The sequence below is a fragment of the Aspergillus piperis genome (genome assembly GCF_003184755.1).
Source record: "Aspergillus piperis CBS 112811 unplaced genomic scaffold BO85scaffold_7, whole genome shotgun sequence".
NCBI lineage: Eukaryota > Fungi > Ascomycota > Eurotiomycetes > Eurotiales > Aspergillaceae > Aspergillus > Aspergillus piperis.
Genome location: NW_020291597.1, coordinates 606,049 through 624,438, shown reverse-complemented (window position 1 = coordinate 624,438; position 18,390 = coordinate 606,049). Strand labels below are relative to the sequence as shown.

The 18,390-nt window shown below is 52.4% G+C and overlaps 9 protein-coding genes across 9 annotated transcripts; 5 read left to right on the top strand and 4 right to left on the bottom strand.

Moving 5' to 3' along the window:
• Nucleotides 1-118: 118 nt before the first annotated feature.
• BO85DRAFT_419183 (putative DNA mismatch repair protein) lies at nucleotides 119-2,878 on the top strand (the record flags this gene model as incomplete). Its single annotated transcript, XM_025657848.1, has 3 exons — nucleotides 119-655; nucleotides 702-1,066; nucleotides 1,107-2,878. The coding sequence occupies exons 1-3, from the start codon at nucleotides 249-251 to the stop codon at nucleotides 2,876-2,878; spliced, it is 2,544 nt and encodes an 847-aa protein (XP_025516402.1). The 5' UTR covers nucleotides 119-248.
• A 275-nt stretch (nucleotides 2,879-3,153) lies between these two features.
• BO85DRAFT_395548 (DUF1295 domain protein) lies at nucleotides 3,154-4,424 on the top strand. Its single transcript, XM_025656966.1, has 2 exons — nucleotides 3,154-3,961; nucleotides 4,025-4,424. Exons 1-2 carry the CDS (start codon nucleotides 3,264-3,266, stop codon nucleotides 4,350-4,352), a joined length of 1,026 nt encoding a protein of 341 aa, XP_025516401.1. The 5' UTR covers nucleotides 3,154-3,263; the 3' UTR covers nucleotides 4,353-4,424.
• BO85DRAFT_448521 (D-isomer specific 2-hydroxyacid dehydrogenase family protein) lies at nucleotides 4,421-5,838 on the bottom strand. The gene is made up of 4 exons (XM_025659952.1): nucleotides 5,576-5,838; nucleotides 5,445-5,511; nucleotides 5,090-5,373; nucleotides 4,421-5,032 (listed from the first exon to the last, which is right to left on the bottom strand). Exons 1-4 carry the CDS (start codon nucleotides 5,721-5,723, stop codon nucleotides 4,449-4,451), a joined length of 1,083 nt encoding a protein of 360 aa, XP_025516400.1. The 5' UTR covers nucleotides 5,724-5,838; the 3' UTR covers nucleotides 4,421-4,448.
• A 1,136-nt stretch (nucleotides 5,839-6,974) lies between these two features.
• Nucleotides 6,975-8,217, top strand: BO85DRAFT_275667 (uncharacterized protein). Its single transcript, XM_025655142.1, has one exon. The coding sequence runs from the start codon at nucleotides 7,077-7,079 to the stop codon at nucleotides 8,103-8,105; it is 1,029 nt and encodes a 342-aa protein (XP_025516399.1). The 5' UTR covers nucleotides 6,975-7,076; the 3' UTR covers nucleotides 8,106-8,217.
• Nucleotides 8,218-8,462: 245 nt separating this feature from the next.
• On the top strand, nucleotides 8,463-9,449 carry BO85DRAFT_519349 (GNAT family N-acetyltransferase). Its single transcript, XM_025665043.1, has 2 exons — nucleotides 8,463-8,975; nucleotides 9,051-9,449. Exons 1-2 carry the CDS (start codon nucleotides 8,546-8,548, stop codon nucleotides 9,389-9,391), a joined length of 771 nt encoding a protein of 256 aa, XP_025516398.1. The 5' UTR covers nucleotides 8,463-8,545; the 3' UTR covers nucleotides 9,392-9,449.
• BO85DRAFT_448517 (sugar transporter) lies at nucleotides 9,419-11,354 on the bottom strand. Its single transcript, XM_025659951.1, has 3 exons — nucleotides 11,016-11,354; nucleotides 10,561-10,958; nucleotides 9,419-10,506 (listed from the first exon to the last, which is right to left on the bottom strand). Exons 1-3 carry the CDS (start codon nucleotides 11,325-11,327, stop codon nucleotides 9,513-9,515), a joined length of 1,704 nt encoding a protein of 567 aa, XP_025516397.1. The 5' UTR covers nucleotides 11,328-11,354; the 3' UTR covers nucleotides 9,419-9,512.
• Nucleotides 11,355-12,563: 1,209 nt separating this feature from the next.
• Nucleotides 12,564-13,947, top strand: BO85DRAFT_275645 (nucleoside-diphosphate-sugar epimerase). Its single transcript, XM_025655141.1, has 4 exons — nucleotides 12,564-12,697; nucleotides 12,756-12,961; nucleotides 13,019-13,333; nucleotides 13,396-13,947. The coding sequence occupies exons 1-4, from the start codon at nucleotides 12,672-12,674 to the stop codon at nucleotides 13,899-13,901; spliced, it is 1,053 nt and encodes a 350-aa protein (XP_025516396.1). The 5' UTR covers nucleotides 12,564-12,671; the 3' UTR covers nucleotides 13,902-13,947.
• BO85DRAFT_419171 (NAD(P)-dependent alcohol dehydrogenase) lies at nucleotides 13,609-15,235 on the bottom strand. Its single transcript, XM_025657847.1, has 2 exons — nucleotides 15,033-15,235; nucleotides 13,609-14,964 (listed from the first exon to the last, which is right to left on the bottom strand). The coding sequence occupies exons 1-2, from the start codon at nucleotides 15,183-15,185 to the stop codon at nucleotides 13,993-13,995; spliced, it is 1,125 nt and encodes a 374-aa protein (XP_025516395.1). The 5' UTR covers nucleotides 15,186-15,235; the 3' UTR covers nucleotides 13,609-13,992.
• Nucleotides 15,236-15,440: 205 nt separating this feature from the next.
• BO85DRAFT_395536 (SLC26/SulP family anion transporter) lies at nucleotides 15,441-18,066 on the bottom strand. Its single transcript, XM_025656965.1, has 3 exons — nucleotides 17,781-18,066; nucleotides 17,585-17,730; nucleotides 15,441-17,538 (listed from the first exon to the last, which is right to left on the bottom strand). Exons 1-3 carry the CDS (start codon nucleotides 18,031-18,033, stop codon nucleotides 15,508-15,510), a joined length of 2,430 nt encoding a protein of 809 aa, XP_025516394.1. The 5' UTR covers nucleotides 18,034-18,066; the 3' UTR covers nucleotides 15,441-15,507.
• Between the last annotated feature and the right edge of the window lie 324 nt (nucleotides 18,067-18,390).

Here is an 18,390-nt window from a genome sequence, read left to right as displayed (position 1 = left end):
GTTGTCGATGTTGACAAGCCACGTGGTGTGGCTGACTCAGCGCACGTGATCAATGACCCATGTTGTGCGTGGAAATACTCCTTCCCTCATTCTCCATCTCCATTGATCATCCGGGACAGTCTTGCGCATCGTATACTTCATCTAAACTCTGTTATATAGTATATATTCTGAAAGTATTCATCGCTCATCTTGCTCAACGCCACCCAGATGACCCAGATGACTGACCAATTACCTGTGTTCCGTTAAGGATGCCAATCGCCGCGCTGTCCCCTGAAGCGGTGCGGGCAATTGGCTCCGCGTCTGTTATTTCCGATCCCTGCTCCATTGTCAAGGAGCTCCTGGACAACGCCTTGGATGCCACAGCTACTTCGGTCTTCATCGAGATCTCACAGAATACACTTGACGTAATACAAGTGAAAGACAATGGCCACGGTATCCCCACTAGTGACCACCCTTTTGTATGCAAACGCACTTTCACTAGCAAGATTCAATCCGTCGAGGATCTTAGAACTATCGGTGGGAAGTCCCTAGGTTTCAGAGGCGAAGCACTTGCTAGTGCAGCGGAGGTATCCGGTGGCGTGACTATCACCACTAGAGTACCGCATGAGCCGGTTGGGTCTTCTATCAAATATGGTAGAAATGGCGAGCTTCTAAGGTGATTTCCACCGCCGATTGAGATAGTCCAAAGCTGACCTACGTAGTACCCAACGAGCGTCACATCCGGTAGGTACCAGTGTCCGCATAACGGACTTGTTCAAACACATCCCTGTCCGGAGACAAACTACGATAAAGAATGCTGCCAAGACGCTCGCGAGGATCAAGAAGCTCGTACAATCATACGCTATTGCTCAGCCCTCCAAGCGTTTATCCCTGAAAGTCCTCAGAGCAAAGACAGAGACGAACAACTGGATGTATGGCCCAGGCAAGGACGCTAGCCTCGTGGATGCTGCATTAAAGGTTGTGGGCACCGAAGCTTCCTCTAGCTGTCTTGTCAAGGCCTGGCCACCTGAGAATGACAGCGACAGGTCTTTTCGGATACTCGCGCTTCTCCCAAAACCAGATTCTGGTATGTAGCTGCTCTGTAAGTACTTGAATGTGGCTGACAGAGTCAGACCTTGCCAAGGTAAACGGGTTGGGTCAGTATATCAGTATTGATGGCAGACCCTTATCGACCACCCGAGGGGTCGCGCAAGATACTGCCAAATTATTCAAGTCTTATATACGCTCACTTGCTTCCAGTCAGGAGCCATCTCCAAGCATTACTGATCCGCTTCTGTGCCTTCAGCTCCAGTGCACTAATGCAAGCTACGACGTCAACATTGAGCCCGCCAAAGATGATGTCCTTCTCGAAGACCAGGGAGAGCTTCTCTCCTTGGTGGAAGAGCTTTTGTGTGATGTGTACGGTATAGAAGCAAAACCAGCCGAGAGATCAAGGACCGCCAATAAAGAAAAGGAGCCTGCTCCTTATAGAAACTCGTTTGACATCCTTCTTGCCAGGAAAAGTCCGGATGATTCACGGACAAGCAGTTATGCCTCCTCAACACCACGGACACCGGCTGTAGAGGAACAACATAGCACACACACAGAGAATCGTCTGGAGCTGAGAAGTGCGAGCAGCATCCCCTGGTCAATACCTAGAGAAAGCATACCGATGCCGACACGCAACATTTCTTCGTCGCCCAGTGGTACGGACAACACAGGAAGGAGTGAAATTGTGCGATATCCGACTGAAAGCCGAAGAAACTCACAGGAGAGACTGCAGACAAGCTCTCCAGGGTTCATCTTACCGAGTTCCTCTGTCAGCTCGACGACTGCTCCTGGCTACGTGACTGAAGCTCAGTCTTCGCTGTCTAGTCTAAGAACACCTCAAACTCCTCATCCCAGGACAAGGCAAGCCTCAATAGACCATAGCACGCATCCTGGAAACGGAGCCCTTGATAGCTGGTTAGGGAAAACCCCAGCCCCCTCGTCTCAGCCAACCATTGGCGAGGTACCTGTAGACGATGGAGACGAGAGCTCATTGCAACAGTTGGCGCAAGAGCGATTTGGCTCATCAGAAAGGTCACCAAATAACACAGTATCAATAGAGAATGGCGTTGCTACTGCTCAGAATCAATATCCCGAGACCCAGGCTAGCCCTGCAGAAGCAGAAACAGAGCCAGAAGAAATTGGTTCTCCCTTGCTTGGAAGTACCGCAGACTCCAAAATCAGAGAAGATCACGCGCCTGCCCCTGAGAAGTCTTCCACTACTCTACGCCAGCTTCTTTCAGGAGATAACCACCAGGAGCTGGACCGTGCACTTGACTTTGAGAACCGCAAGAGGGAAGCTATCCTTAGGCATCGAGAACAACTTAGAAGTCGGCGAAACCAGACCACAACGAGTTCACCCCATATGAGTCGGTATCTAGCAGCCAAGGCTGCACTTCACAGTCAACCCGACGCTGACCGAGAAGACGAGCCGACCGTAAAGCCCGTGCTGAGTCCACATGACCCACGGTCGCGTTTAATGCGTTACAGGGCGCAAGATCAGAATGAAGATGGTATATCAAGAATTAGAAGGATCAACACAGACAAGTTGCCATTGGAAAACATTCCAGATGGACATGAATTATATAGTCTAGGTCTGACCCAGCAGGCCGACATTTCGCTCATATCGACCACATACGACCATATAACCAAGACAGACCTGTATACTGGATGTGGAGATCAATTTGTCGCCTTTGACCATTCACATAAAGATACAGAGAGGGTGCTTGATATCTGGAGATATCGACTTATCAGTATAATGCAGAGCAATTACCAGACTGAAGAACGGTCGGGATTGCCGGATGTGCATTTCAACTTCTCTCGCTTAGCGCAGCGCGGGCAATCCAAGTGATACATAGCATTCTTTATCTATCTTATCTTATCTTATCTTATCGGCGCTAGCTAGCGATTCGGCTATTCGAGTGACCTGCTTTGCATGAATTTTCCCTACCTAGACACAATATGTTAATATACAAGGTAGCAAACATAAATCTGAACTAATGTGTCCATCCGCAATATGAACAGGAACCTGAACCTCGGCAGGACTGATCAGGGTTCAGTCTGGCCCTGGCAGGGCGGCTCCACCAGCCCGCAAAGCAGTGAACGTCATCGTCATGACGCCGTTACATAAGACTGACATCAACTGACACCCCCCTTCTATAAAACCAAATCCAGTTCCTCCCACAATCCCGGTCTCTTTCAACTTCAACCACAGTTGAGTGATCATCACAGTCAACATGAACATATCCGGGAGCGCTCCCTTCGGGAACGACTATATCCCACACCCCCACCCTCACCCGCGGCTTCACACGGCCGACATCGGGATCTTCAAATCGACCATCCTCCCCTCCTTCACGCTCCACACGACTCTCGACATCGCTGCCTTTATCGCATCCAAGGCCAACGACCGTGCCGAAATCAAGGACTGGTGCTGGCCTTCTAGTCAAGTCCTCAACGCCTGGTGGAGCGCCATCGGACACCAAGTCTACTACCACAACATCTCCCCACAAACTGCCTGGTCGACTCTTTCTTGGACGGAAAAGGTTCTCTTGACTTGTGTTACGGTCTGGGGTACTCGGCTTTTTACTCGCATCGCTTCTCGGACTATCACCCGCGGCAAGGATGACCCTCGCTATGACCAGCTGAAGAAGGAAGACCCCAATGGGTTCTGGACCTCGGCTCTGCTCAAGCAGTATCTACCTGAGGCGGCTTTCCTCACCCTGATCGCCCTGCCCTTCACTGTGCCGTTCCGGTTGACTTCCTCGACGTTGTCGCTGGATGGCGACGTCCAGTCTGTCGTGCGCGCAATCGGTGTCGCACTCTTCGGCGCTGGATTCGCCATGGAGGTTATGGCCGATGCGCAGCTCGAGATGCACCGTCAGGAACGGACCGATCTGTGCAAGCACGGCGTGTGGAGTATCGTCAGACACCCCAAGTAAGTTATCCCTTCCCATCCTCACTCTCATACTTCTTAAGGATCTGAAGCTAATGAAACCAGCTACCTCGGCGACACCCTCGTCCACATCTCCTTCGCCGTTCTCAACATCGCCAACAACTTCAACCCGATCGTCCTACTCGGTCCCCTGACCAACTACTTCTTCCTCCGCTTCGTCGGCGGCGACCGCCAGACCGAAGCCAGCCAGGAGACACGGTACCGCACTGAGGACTTGCACAAATACGAGCAGCTGCAGAGTTGGCGCCGCGAGAAGAACAGTTTCTGGCCCGGTTTCACCGAGGTAGTGAACCCCTGGACGTGGGTGGTTCTTGGAGCAGGCGTGCTGGGCGTGGTCGCAGAAGAAGGTATTCGGGGCTGGCTTACTCAATAATCGAATTCTTTCAGTCAGTTAGTATATGTATGAACTAGTCATGAATTAATAATACCAAAAGTCATATACATGAATTCATTCAACCAATAATGAGCGTTAGTACCCCCTCCCCCTCTTAAACCCGTTCAACAACTCCTCCCCTCTCTCCAATCTCCCCACATTCTCCCTCATAATATCCAGCGAACGCGGAATATACTCCCTCCCTGCGGAGCTGACATGCGGACTGATCTGCACATTTGGCGTGTCCCACAGCGGACTATCCTCCGGCAAGGGTTCCGGGTCCGCCACATCCAGCGCAGCTCCACCTAGCACTCCCTCCTTCAGCGCCTTAATCAGCGCATCCTGATCAAGCACCTTGCCGCGAGAGATATTCGTAAGATATGGACGCGGTCGACCGGCAGACACACCATTACTGAGGATTTCGAATTCCTCAGCTCCAAGCATGCGGGTGGTCTGCGGAGTCAGCGGCAGCGCGATCACCAGATGGTCGAGCCCCAGAGACAGGAATTCGTGGATTGAGGCTTTGTCTGTCCCGTGGTGCCAGGATACAGGGATCGTGCCGTCGCGGTCGCCGGTGCCGGGGATGATGTAGCCGTTGTCTTTCCGGGAGGCAGGAGTCGGGCGAGGAGAGGCTGTGTAGGCGTGGACTTGCATTCCGAGGGCCGAGGCGACGCGGCCGACTTTTCCATTGTTAGTAATTTCCTTGAAAGTGTGGAGAGGGAGGGGTGCGAATGTACTTTGTCGTCCGATACTTCCATATCCAAGGATTCCGACTTTCCTGCCAACTTGATCATGGACAGTATTCATGAAGTCGACATTCTTGGCCCAGTTATGTTTCTGTTGGTTCTCGTGGGTATAGACGAAGCGTCGCGAGGCGACGAGCCAGTTCATGATGGTCCATTCGGCGATTGGGGGGCCGTGGATGCCCGAGCTAGAGGTGAGAGGGATGGAGGTTTCTCTGACGATGGGGTGGGAGAGGAGGTGATCGAGTCCGGAGGAGAGGGAATGGATGAGTTTGATTCTGTTTTAGATTGAATTATATTAATTCTGTCTATTCCGGGTTCTGAATTTTGGGGTGACGGGGGGAGTTACTTGGATGCATCTTCCGGGGCGGGGAGATTGCTAAAGGTGACGAGCAGAGTGATTTTGCGTGCGATTTCTGGTACGTCCAGCTGGTTAGTGATGGGCTCAAATCGAACAGGGATTGAGATGCAAGCACTGACCAGCAGGAATTGGCGCGAAATTGGGCAGCTGCAGGATGGAAAGTTCGGCGTCGGGGAATTTGGCCTGCGTCTCGTCGATCAGCCATTGCGGAAGATCGCGGGCGTAGGCGATGACTAGGTGCTCTTTGACGGGGGATGCTTCGCCCATGTTGAGAGTACTACAGGCATATGTTGGTTTAGAAGAACAGAGAAATGGATTTGGGGATTATAATGAGGGATATCAATGGAAGCAATGGCGCCATTGAGGGGATCTTTTGCGCTTCTTTTATTTATGCACTGAATGTCCGGTTGCAGACGGATTAATAAGCGCGGGGAGGAGAAGTCGGAGATTAAATAATGGACCCAAAGAAAGAGAGATAACAGAGATAAAAAAAAATTCATCTTATCATCATTCTTTTCTCGTCTACAACCCGACCACAGTGAAGCTGATGAGATACATATCAAAGGTCTATACGTAATATGCATAACTGATGTCGCTTCATGGCAGTCCGTCTTACTCTCACTCCAAGACTAACAACGAAATTAGCCTCGGCCCGTAAAGCCATGACCGATCGGCGGTTCGCTTGCAGACGTCGCGCTGGATAGCTGCAGTCCCAAGTTTGTGTTCCATCTGACAGCCTCACATCCATGGTTCGGACAGCCGCCGGCATCGCCTCAGCCCGCCATCCTAGTGACCTGTTTTTGCGACCAGTCAGTCCGTTAAGCTGTGGAGATGCCAGACGGGATGCAGAACACGGGTTCATCGGGCGCCAAACTTTTTCTCCGACAACCAACACAGTCACACAGCGGGTGAACCCGTCGCGAACGGGTGGACGGCCAATTTAGAGCTTGTTTTCCATGCAGGATGGTTTGTTTGCTTTGACAATCTCCATCAGCCGGACTCGTGTTGCCTGTCACATCACAATCGGAACAATGGCACGGCGAATCACATTGCGATCCCTCGGCTAGTTCGTTCCAACACATCCACTGGCTATCCACTGACATTCAGTGCTCAGGAACGCCAGGCCCGTTCAGCTGCCCCCAAAGCTGTCCACTGCATGTCCACCATGAATGGCCCACTGCCGACAAGCCAATCGGTTACAACTTCCACCTCTCTCATCTCACTGCTGGCCAAGGTGCACGTCCCATGTCTCGTGCCGAACTGTGTCGATCGCTGTGGGTCGAGGGTCCAGCCCGCCAGCTCTCTATCTTCAGAGTTTTGCCCGCTGAACCCTCGACGGTCTGACACCCCAATAATGGACCAATGCAGGGTGTTGTTTAGCTTCTTTCTGCTATTCTTCCGCTCAGCGCACGGCATATCCGTCCTTAGCAGAAATTGTGGCGCCCATCAAAGTGTGCTGAGCAACCTATCAAACCCTCCAATACCATGCCGGAAATGACGAAAAGGAGCTTGGATCAAGCACCACCCCGCTACAAATAAAGGGGTTGGACCCTCTTCACGAGCAGCTCAATCGCACACAATCTGCTAATCTTTTCACCCTCTCCTCTTCCTCAACTCACCATGGCCGTTCCTAATCGCCGACCCAACTTCGCTCGACGGCTCCTCCACGCCGCCTTCGATCGCGAAGAGCAAGGCCTTCCTCCCATCCCACAAGGACATTCTCATCACACCAACCCACCCTATGACATTCCTATCCCGAACGGCAGCGCAAGCACTGCCCAACCCATGCCCACGCCTCCAAGCAACATCCCGACACACGGCCCCATGCCAACATCGCACCTACCCGCAAACAAACCCCCTCTCACCATCTCCACGACACAAGCCAGCTCCCTCATCCCACCCCAAGACAAACTCCTCGTCTTCCGCGCCCTCACCGGCATCGACAGCATACCCGCTCTCAACACCCTGCACCACTTCAGTCGCACGGCCCCCAACATCGGCATCTACACGCGTGTCGTCGAGGCCGAAAAGTCCGCTGCCACGCGCTACCGCTTCTTCAGCATCCTCATCAACGTCTGTCTTGGCATCCAGATTGTCGTGGCCGCTGCCCTAACGGCTCTCGGCGCCGCCAGTGGTCCGCACTCTGCCGTGACGGCCTTTGGCGCCATCAACACCATCATGGCCGGCGTGCTGACCTACCTGAAGGGCTCGGGGCTGCCGGATCGCTTGAAACACTATCAGAACGAGTGGCGGAATATACGGGAATATATCGAGCAGCGCGAGCGCGAGCTGTGTTTGGCTGGTTGTTCGTTAGATATTCAGGACGAAATCCAGTTCATCGAGTATATGTATGAGGGTGTCAAGAGGGAAATTGAAGCTACGAAGAGCGGGGAGAATCGTTCGAATGCGAGAGAGGGATTGAATCGCCGGGCATTTTTACCTAGACAGGGAGGCCAGGTACAACAACATCCCCAGGGAGAGGGACACCACGACTACGGCTACGGCCACCAGGGACAACAGCCGCAGGCGTACCCACACCCATACCCACAGGCTCCGGCTCAGGGTCAGACCCAAACTTACCCGCACGACCCGCGGATGTCGAGTCCAATGCGGAGTCCGGAACCTGTCATGTTGGAGAAGACTCATTAGACCCCAGCCACGAAGGGTTCAACGCATATTTATATATGGATCAGAAAATTTAATGATAATGTTAATGTCTACGATAATTAAAGTACAGGCATCCAAGCGGATTAACAGGAAATGGTGGTGGCCTGACAGGAACCCACTAATGCATCTTAGCTACACACTAGTCCAACCAAGTGCCGGGCAGTAATCCTCATCTCACCCGCAGCCATTCATGTCTTTGCACCGATTATTTAGCGCGATTAGATACCAATATAGCGTTAGCAAAAGAATCGTAATCTCCGTAAGCCGTGCTGGCACAGCCAACTAGCTGGCTATTTAATTTCAACGCGATTCCTAGCTTTTCTTCTCACACCCGGAGTGTGTCATTCTGTTCTGTTCAGCAAATCCAACTCCCAGTACTTACCAAAGCAACAACATCACAAGTCATAAGAAAGGGATTCAAGATGCTTAAACAACTCCCCTGTAACCCCTCCGACGCCGAAGCGCTCGCAACCCTCTACCTTCAATGCTTCACCACCCCCGTGGACCAGCGTCTCTGGCCCAACACCCCCGAGATCCACGCTTGGTGGGTAGCCAGCTTCACCCGAAAACTGACGGAGGGGCTTGATAAGTACCACATCCTGAAGGTCATTGATACGGAGAAAGATGACGAGCTTGTCGGATTCTTGGAGTGGAAGCTCCCTGCCCCCATACAGCAAGATCAACCAGCGAACGGCGATGAGAATAAGGACTCTGCCGAGGGAAAAGACCCCGAAACCCAAGAACTCCTCGCCACGTACCCATCTCACGTCGGTGATATTGGGCTTCTCAAGGAAACATTGGAGCAGTTTAGGTCTAAAATTGGGGGCATTATGGGGGAGAGGAGGTTTTATTGTATGTGAAACCTTTTTCTCTTTCCTCGTTTCTTGGGCTAAGTGGTTTTGGTTGTGGATATGGCTAACTGATCAGATCTCAACATGCTTGGCACGAAGCCCGAGTACCGACGACGGGGCGTCGCGTCGGAGATGATCAAGTGGGGAACAAGCCGCGCGGATAAAGAGGGTCTCGAAACGTTTGTGGTTTCTGCTCCTGGGGCAAGGCCCGTGTATCTGAAACATGGATTTGAGCTTGCGAGTGAGGGAGAAGATCTGGGGGATTTCGTGCCTTGGTATATGGTTCGGAAGCCCACGGTTGAGGCAAAGAGAGAGAAGAAGAGAGAGGTGGGATATGCGCATTGGTTGTTGGGAGTCTCTGCTGTGCTTGGGGTCGGGGCTATTATTTACCAAAGGGTGTATAGGAGGGCGTTGTAGACGCAATATCTTTGTATATAGATTCATTCGTTACTTGTTATTAATCCTTTTCAATTTGACATCAACTCAAGTACATATCTCATCACTCATTCCATGTCACATCACATCAATTAACACCCATCTAAGCAGCAGCCCGACCCTTCGTCTCAGGAACAACCATCCAAGCACCACCCATGATCACCCAAGTCGCACCGCAGAACCACACCGCAGCGCCATCGGCAACAGCACCCTCAAATGTCGTAATAATACTAGCAATCAATCCAAACACTCCCCAGCAGAATCCCACAACTCCCAGCCCAAAGCCCCGGAAGGGAGCTGCAAACACTTCCACCGAGTAGGTAACCAGAACAGCCAGCGTCGCCGTCTGTAAGAACGACAGGATACACTCAAACGCGAGCAGCGCATCCCTTGAGCGCGACACCATAGCCAAGAACATGAACAGACCCGTCAACACAGCGATGATAGATCCCGTGCGCTTGCGACCCAGCCCTTTCGCCTCGATGAGGAGCCCCACCACGATCGGACCTGGGATTGCGCACAGCGCCACATACAGGTACCGGCTGTACAGGTATCCAGTAGTCACGGAGGTAGCCGATACCGCATCGACGCCCTTCGTGGCGAGGTACTTGCTGATGTAGGTCTTGTGCAGGGTAAAGGTCAGTCCGGTGATGGCCCAGAGGAGACAGAGAACGGGGAAGCCGATGGCTCCGGCAGAGGACAGAAGGGACTTAGTGCGCGACTGGCGGCGAGACTCGGGGGCGCTGGCGTCTACAGTTGAGTCGATGCGAGCAAAGGAGGACTCCTCAAGCCAGGTCTTGCGGTTGCTGTAGGCGGCAATGTCCTTGACGAGCTGGGTAGCTTCGGCGTCGCGGCGCTTGGAAAGAAGATACTTGGGGGTTTCGCGCAGCGGGAAAGTGAATCGGCACAGGTATAGGAAGAGTGTCATGCAGCCGAAAGTCCACCAGACGTAGCGCCAGCCCTTGTTGGAGACGTAGTGGCATTGCGAGCTGCTGCTACTACTGCCGGAATGGTCGGCGCGGGATTGGTGTGACAGGGCTGCGCCGGTGCTGATCTCGTCAGGACCGGTGCCGCAGGTGTATTCGGCGATGAAGGCCCTGTGATTGTTAGATGATGCGATAGGTCATTTGGCGATGGGGATGTAGACTCGCCATCCTACAGCCGCCGCTACCAGCTGGCCCAGTCCCCACATGGCACCCTGCATGGAGACAAGGAACTGGTGAGATGCGGGAACAGATTCGAGCAGTACCATAGCATCCACGACCTGATTACCGGCCACTGCAAAGCCGACAACAAATCCAACGACACAAAGTCCGGTGAAAGACGGCATTCCGGCACCGACGAGACCACCCATGCCCATCAGGACCAGGGTGCTCGTGAAGATCCACTTCCGACCCAGCATGTCGGACATCCAAGGCCAGGCGGTGGCGCCGGTAGTGAGTCCGACGTACAGACTGATGAAGAGGTGGGCTTCTTTGTTGTCGGTGTAGAAGAACTGGGCTTCATTGGCACTGGAGGGGGCGATGACCGTGAAAGACATCAGCCAGAACTGTATCTATTAGTAAATTCTCCGATATTCTCTCTATTGGTAAATGTCTTGACATACACTATCGAGGAACCATCCCACACTGGTAATAATGAACAGAAACCACTGATACAACCCCATACCCATATCCAACATAGCCTGGTTCAAAAGCGCTGCCTTAGCCGCATAGACGGCGTCTGTCCCAGCGACAGATGGCGGAGTGTCAATGGTGGATCCATAGACATTGGTATGCGGTCTATCAGTGTGCGCTTCCTTAGGACGAGCCGCTTTCTCAACATCCGCCACCAATGTAGAAGCAAAGGCACTCTGGGCCTCGATGTTTCTCTCACGAGTCACGCCATCACTGGCCGCTGCAATATGGTCTGCACCCATGTTGTCCAGACTAATCATTCAGAAAGCGCGAGCAGTGGGAGGAGAGGGGAAGTGAAAAGCCGGCAGCGAAGAACCCCGCTTTATGTAGACGCAGAGACACTGCAGATACCACCCGATAGCCAAGCCCTCAAGCAAACTGGATCACATTTCTTATCTTCGATTGGTACGTAAAAGTTTGCCGCGGAGATATGCGGGTGGTCGTGCACCGTGAGTCACGCCGTGATGAAAGTGATATTGTCTATACCAACCATGATTCTTGGTAGACAGGACCATAGCAGATAGAAGCTTCTGACTACTCTAAACTTCTCACCAGGCATTTTATTTCTGTAAGAATGTGCGCAGCAAATCTCATTGAAGCGAGTTGCACGCGTGGAAGAAATTTCACCCGCCAGACCTCGGAGAAAGCTGAGACCCACCTTGATGGAGGGGACAGCGCGTCCTGTTCTTGGAGGCTTCCGGGCTGTCGAATTAGAACGGTGGAATAGCTTGGAGCGGCATTTGAGATGTATGCCATTGGTAGTTTGGATTTTCATCCCGCCCAAGCTTCTTCAGGCGTGAAGAGTACCGTAGCAACGCTCGGGTCGAGATCATGCCATTGTGGGCGAGACCCCACCGGTGAAGAAAAAAATGATCATGTTGATAAGTGATAGGGATGGATATAGAGCATACCTTATTGGAATGCTTCCATAGTTCAAAGATCTTATCTTTGACCCACATTTCACCATCCTCTGATTGTGTCATGGCAGTGGTAGGATAGCTGACTTGCAGATCAAGGCATATCACTGTCTCAGGGTTTTATGTGATCTGTGGCCTGTTGCTCAACAGAATCTCCGTACTTGGAGTAGATCGCTTTCCAGAAAAGTAATTGTCTCATAAAAGCTTCATTTCGAAGCTAAATACATTGCGCCACGGATCCCAAAATATCCTGCTGCCTAGCAAAACCACACTCCTCTACAACAGCAGTATGTCGAACTCAGGTCCATTAGTTGAGCATTAGAAACACCACAACACACCCGAAGTCTCCGCCAACCGGCAATTGTAGGAGGGGTAACAGGGTAGTCGTCGAACCCTGCATGCGGAGTTTAAGCTGAGTCGAGAAAGGGGTAACCCCGGACTTGTAGTCGGCGGAAGCCGCTGTCGGCCGAGCATTCCTAATACGGCAGGCGGAAATACTTATCAATCGCCAACTGGTGAATTCGACGTCATTGGCTCACGGACTGACTTCATCGCCTACAGCTATTATTAATGTCAATACCTCTCAGTTGAGATATAACAGCGCTACTCTCCAGACGTAACAAGACCTAGGCTGTAACTAAGTCTTTTAAAAGCATATATCCGGGCAAAATGACCACTCTGCCCAAGATCTTCATGTACCACTCCACTCGGTCGTACTACCGCATATATATCTCGCTAACATTTGACCTCCAGCACCGGCGCAACCGGCTACATCGGCGGCGATGCCCTCTACGCCATCTTCGCCAAGCATCCTGAATACAAATACACCGTATTGATTCGGTCCCCAGAAAAGGCCGAACAGGTCCAAACCCAGTACCCTTCCATCAGAGTTGTCATCGGCGACCTAGATGACTCTGCTCTTCTAGAGAAGGAGAGTGCTGAAGCTGATATTGTTTTACGTATGTCCCACCCTATCACCATGTTTGTTATAAGGATTCCAATCACTAATAAGCCAGACACCGCCGACGCCTCCGACCATGAAGGTGCCGCGAACGCCATCGCCAAAGGCCTAGAAAAAGGCCACAGCAAAGAAAATCCCGGATACTGGCTGCATACTGGCGGCACGGGTATCCTTACGTTCCATGACACGGATCGGAACGTGTTTGGTGAAGGTAGTGACAAGGTCTACGATGACTGGGACGGGGTGGACGCGTTGTTGAATCTCCCGGAGCATGCGTTCCATCGCAATGTGGATCGAGTAGTACTTGAGACGGCGAAAGCGAAAGGGGATGTGGTGAAGACGGCGTTGGTCTGTCCACCTACTATTTATGGTACGTAAAATATTCTTGTTTTGGAATTAAGGGTGGATGTGGTATTAATGGGAGTTGCATAGGACGTGGTCGAGGCCCTGTATCCGTGCGTGGACGACAAGTCTACGAGCTGGCCAAGGTGACCCTGCAGCTTAAGAAGGCACCGCTCATTGGAGATGGCAAGTCGATCTGGAATAACATCCATATTCACGATTTGAGCGAGTTGTATGTGCTGCTTGTAGAGGCGGCCGTGCATGGACGCGATGATCCGGAGCTGTGGGGGGAGAGAGCCTATTATCTGACTGAAAATGGGGAGCATGTTTGGGGTGAGCTGGCTGCGGCAACAGCGTTGACTGCGACAGAGCTAGGTTTGCTGCCTGGAGTCGAGAAGGAGAAGATCAGTTTGGAGGATGCGAAGAAATTTGGTGGCTATGAGGCGCTGAGTTGGGGATTGAACTCTCGGGGACGTGCCAGGAGAGGAGCCAAGGTGTTGGGATGGACGCCGACGAAGCCGAGTATTGAGGTGACGTTGCCGGAGATCTTGGAGGATGAAGTGAAGAGGATGACCACTCAGGCACAGAGGGCATAGTCCGGATGCATGCGGGGATAGAACTATAGCTAGCTATCCAGCTTCAGCTACGCGTTACATGCACTACCCTATCGATGCAGCAGATTGCAGCCTACTCCTCCACCGGCGTATCCACCCCCCTAATCAACGTCTTAATCCCCTCCCCTCTAGCCGTGGTCTCCCACGCCTCAACGGCTTCCTCAAACCCGACGATCTTCGTAATAAAACCTTTCAGCGATATCCTCCCCTCCACAGCCATCTGCATCCCGAGCTTATAATCTCCTGGCCCATACCGAAAACACCCCTTAACCACCACCTCTTTCCCAACCACCGTCCCAATAGGAAAATCCACTTTCTTCCTACCCAACCCCGTCTGCATAAACGCCCCTCCAACCTTCACCACCTCTATCCCAAGATTAATACAAGCCTCTGCCCCCGTAGCCTCAATAACAACATCAAACCCTGCATTTCCTTCCTCATCACCATCGCAGAACCCCTCAACCAGCCTCCTCCCATCCACCTCCCCATCCCCAGACGGAACATACCCACCTCCCCAAGCCCCCTTACCCACCACGCTCTCCGCAAACGCCAACTTCTTCTCACTCAAATCCACCCCCACCACCCTACTAGCTCCAAACTCCTTCGCCACAGCCATACACAACACGCCCACCGACCCTGCCCCAAACACCACAACACTCATCCCAGGCTTCACCCCCACCTCCCTCACAGACCGCACCGCCACCCCCAAGGGCTCCAACAGCGTTGCCTCATCCAGTCCCAACGTCCCCTCCGGGATACGATAACAGTAATCGGCCGGTAACTTGAAGAAGCGAGTAAGCGTGCCGTGACATACACCTGAGACGGCGGCGAACTTCATCTTTCGGCAGAGATTGTATCGTCCGGATTTGCAGAGGTTGCAGCGGTGGCATGCGTACCCGGGTTCGAGAGCTACGGGGTCGCCTGGTGAGAGGGTGGTTACGTCGGGCCCGATGGCATGGACGATGCCGGTGGATTCGTGGCCCATTGTTATAGGGTTGGAAGGGGAGATGGGGCGGTGGATGCCGCCGTGGAGGTAGAAGTGGACCTGGATATTGATTAGAAGCTGGGTGGATAGATAAAGGGGGGAAAGGGAGAATGGAGGGAGGTATGTACATCGCTTCCGCAGACGCCGGTGTAGGCGATGCGGATTATTACGTCTGTTGGGGAGGTGATGGTGGGGATGGGTCGGTCTTCGTAGCGGGCGTCGTGGGCGCCGTAGAGGAGGCACGAAGGGTTGGACATATCGGTGAGGGAGATGGAGCCCATTTTTGTATTTGCTTGGTGATGAGCTGTTTGGTGTGTGTGTGTGTATGACCAGGAAAAAGTTAGTGGGAAAAAAAGTATTAATCACATCAATGAACGGAGATATTGTTGTTTACCCCGCGGACAGTCTGATTTAAGATGCGGGGTTTCGCCGAAAGAGTCGCCGATGGGAATAGGTTGAGATCGTCGCGAAGATGGGACTATGTGGAGGTCTCGGGTAGCCCTACAGTCACTCTAGTAGTGGGGAAATATGGTAAAGTTTGTATAAATATGGTAAATATTGTCTAACTTATATTATGTACGAAGTTCTAACACGAAAACCAAATTAGCTGGCATGCACCTTGCCCGGAGTGTCAGACACCGATGCCATCACACATTCCAGAGCACTCTTCAAGTCAATATGGAACAATGGCAAGTTCACCCCAGTCACCACCGCCGGCTTGCCATCCCCGCGTCGCTGCACAGCAGTCCTCTCCGAGCCCTTGGCTGCCTCGTCCATCTCCCGTATACTCAGGACCCCGGCGTTCTTGTCATCCCTACTCTTGCTCTGTTTCAATTGATCACCGGCTTGCGACTCAATATCACTGGCCCGCTGGTCCGAACTATCTCCAGAGTATACTGCCTCCGTGATGTTGAAGATTGGCTTGAGTTCGGGCACATCCAAAGGCCGACCGAATCCCGCGGCAGCGAGAGCCCGCTTGGTCCATCGGTTGTTGATATGAGCGAAGTGCCATTGGACTCGGTCCGGGGCTGCATACCGGTCCAGCTGGCTCCGGACATCGATTAAGTTCTGGACCGACGTCACGTCAACGTTGTTGACGGCGGAGAAATCAAGGATGACTGCCCGTAGCAAAGGTTTCTCTGTGGAGTTGGCGATTTGTTCGGCCTTGCTTTTGCGAGGGGCCGGGTCATTCCATGGTCGGTCGCCGGGGGTTGCGTATAAGGATGGATTAGTGCGTCGGGTAGATTCGAAGATGTGTTCGACCAGATTGTCGGTATAGTGGTTGGCGTTGGGGTAGTTGAAGCCTTCGGAGACGCGGTAGATGAAGATGCCTGGTGCGGGCTGGGTGATGGGGATGGTCGGGTTGGAACCGTCGCTGTGTTTTAGGGGAAGGAAGACAGTTCGACTAGAGGTATGCTTGTAGTCGGAGCTGGAAAGCTGAGCGGCGGAGTTGAATTCCTTGGCTGATCCGGTTTCTTCTACAAGGTGGTCGCCGATAACGGAGTGGATCTGGACCTGGCCGAGGAACTGACCACGGGCTTTGGCGATGCGGAATAGCAAGACTGCGACCGAGATGCAGATTGTGCAGTAGATGCCGTCTTCAATGCTGGAGAAGATAATGACGATGATTCCGATTAAAGCAATGAGAGCATCAAGAGGTGAGACGCGCCAGAATTGGTAGATGACTTTAGGTGGTGTGATCAAGTCGCCGACGGCGTGAATGATAACAGCAGAAAGTGATGAGCTGGGAATAAAGAAGAACAGAGCTGGAAGGGCGTAAATGGCAAGCAGAACAACAATGGCGGTGATGACGCCGGCCAGCGGCGTCCGTACACCGGACTTGGCTTTGATAGCAGTGCGAGAGAACGAACCAGTGGCAGGGTAGCCACCCAGGAAGGGCCCGAGGAGGTTTGAGATGCCAATAGCGATGAACTCTTGGGAAGGATTGATGGTGTAGTTGTTGACGCGACCGAAGGATTTTGAGATAGCAATATGCTCGATCACCAAGACAATCACTGCTGCCGGCAGCTCCTTTGCAAAGGTCTTGATAATATCAACGTTGATTTTGGGAACGCCCGCATGCTGAAACCCATAAGGAACTTTGCCCAGCATCTTGAAGGCCGGATTGTTGCGACGATGGAGATTGACTGCAGCACTAATCATCGTATAGAATAGAATCACAAAGACCGTGCGAAGGGTATTGAGGAAAAAGAAGAGCTTCGCCTTCCGAGGGTATTTCCTAGTTCCATAGTTGCATGCCGCGCGGATAGCATACAGCATGGCAAGTGCCGTCAAGCCCATGGCAGCATCCATCTGCGAGGTGGGCAGATATTTCAAGGTATTGATGATGACCATGTATGTCGATCCACGGGTAGAAAAATCGGCCGTTTCTCCCAAGACTGTCTTGACTTGTCCGGCGCACACATTGATCGCAGATCCGGTCATGAAGGCGGTAATCGCAGGAAGAGGGATGAAGTCGACGATGAATCCGAGACGGAACAGGCCAATGAAGGTCACGATCGCACCGCAGATGATGGCAAGGGCTCCGGCGATCGTTGGGCCGTCGACGTCAGGGTAGTCTTTCTGAACTTCGATGATGATGGTTCCAACTAAGGTGGACATGACGGCCACCGGCTGATCAAGTTAGTTGTTGGTCGTGACAAGGAAATGGAAGACCTACACCGATGGTGATATCCTTTGATGTGGCGAAGAACCAGTATATTAACACGCCCATAAAGGAGGAATATAGTCCATATTCGGCAGGCAACTTGGCTAGAATGGCGTATGCCATGCCTTGTGGGATGACCACAGCCCCGACAGTAACACCTATAGACGTAAGCCTCACTCGCTTCCGCAGCTATTATGAGACATCTCACCTGCGATCAGATCACCGATGAACCACTGCAAGTTGTAGCTCATGATCCAGTGAAGAAAAGGGAACAAGTCGTAGAAGTAGCGACCAATTTGGCGACGGGATGGTACGAGCTCGCGCAGCCATTCACCGGCTGTTGGCTCTGTTTCGACATAATGACCAGCAGTATCTGATCCATCACGAAGGTATGGGTCGGTGTTCGATGCCAGATCGATTCCGAGCACCTTCGCCAGAAGATGGCCAACTTTTGTGGTCATTTTCCGTGTCAGCAGACAGAGCTTTCAGATCTGTGGCATATACCGATGAGGAATGGGATCTGGAGGGGAATAATAAATATTAAGCTTATCGCGTGAGAAGTCTCAGATATTTTATCAGAGGACAGGGGATCGATGTCGTGATTTTAGCTCCGAAATGGCAATGCAGCTGGGGCTTGCCATGTGCCGGCCAGATGCACCTCCACGCCCATGCCGAGCGCGCATTGGCCTTATTCGACATGGCTGAACCACAGATGAATAAAGAAACACGAGACTAAGTGATTGCCTTCTTCTTGGTCAAGATGAGCTGAATGACGATCACTCGTAAGACGTTAGATGGGTGGCATTTTTCGTGTTCGC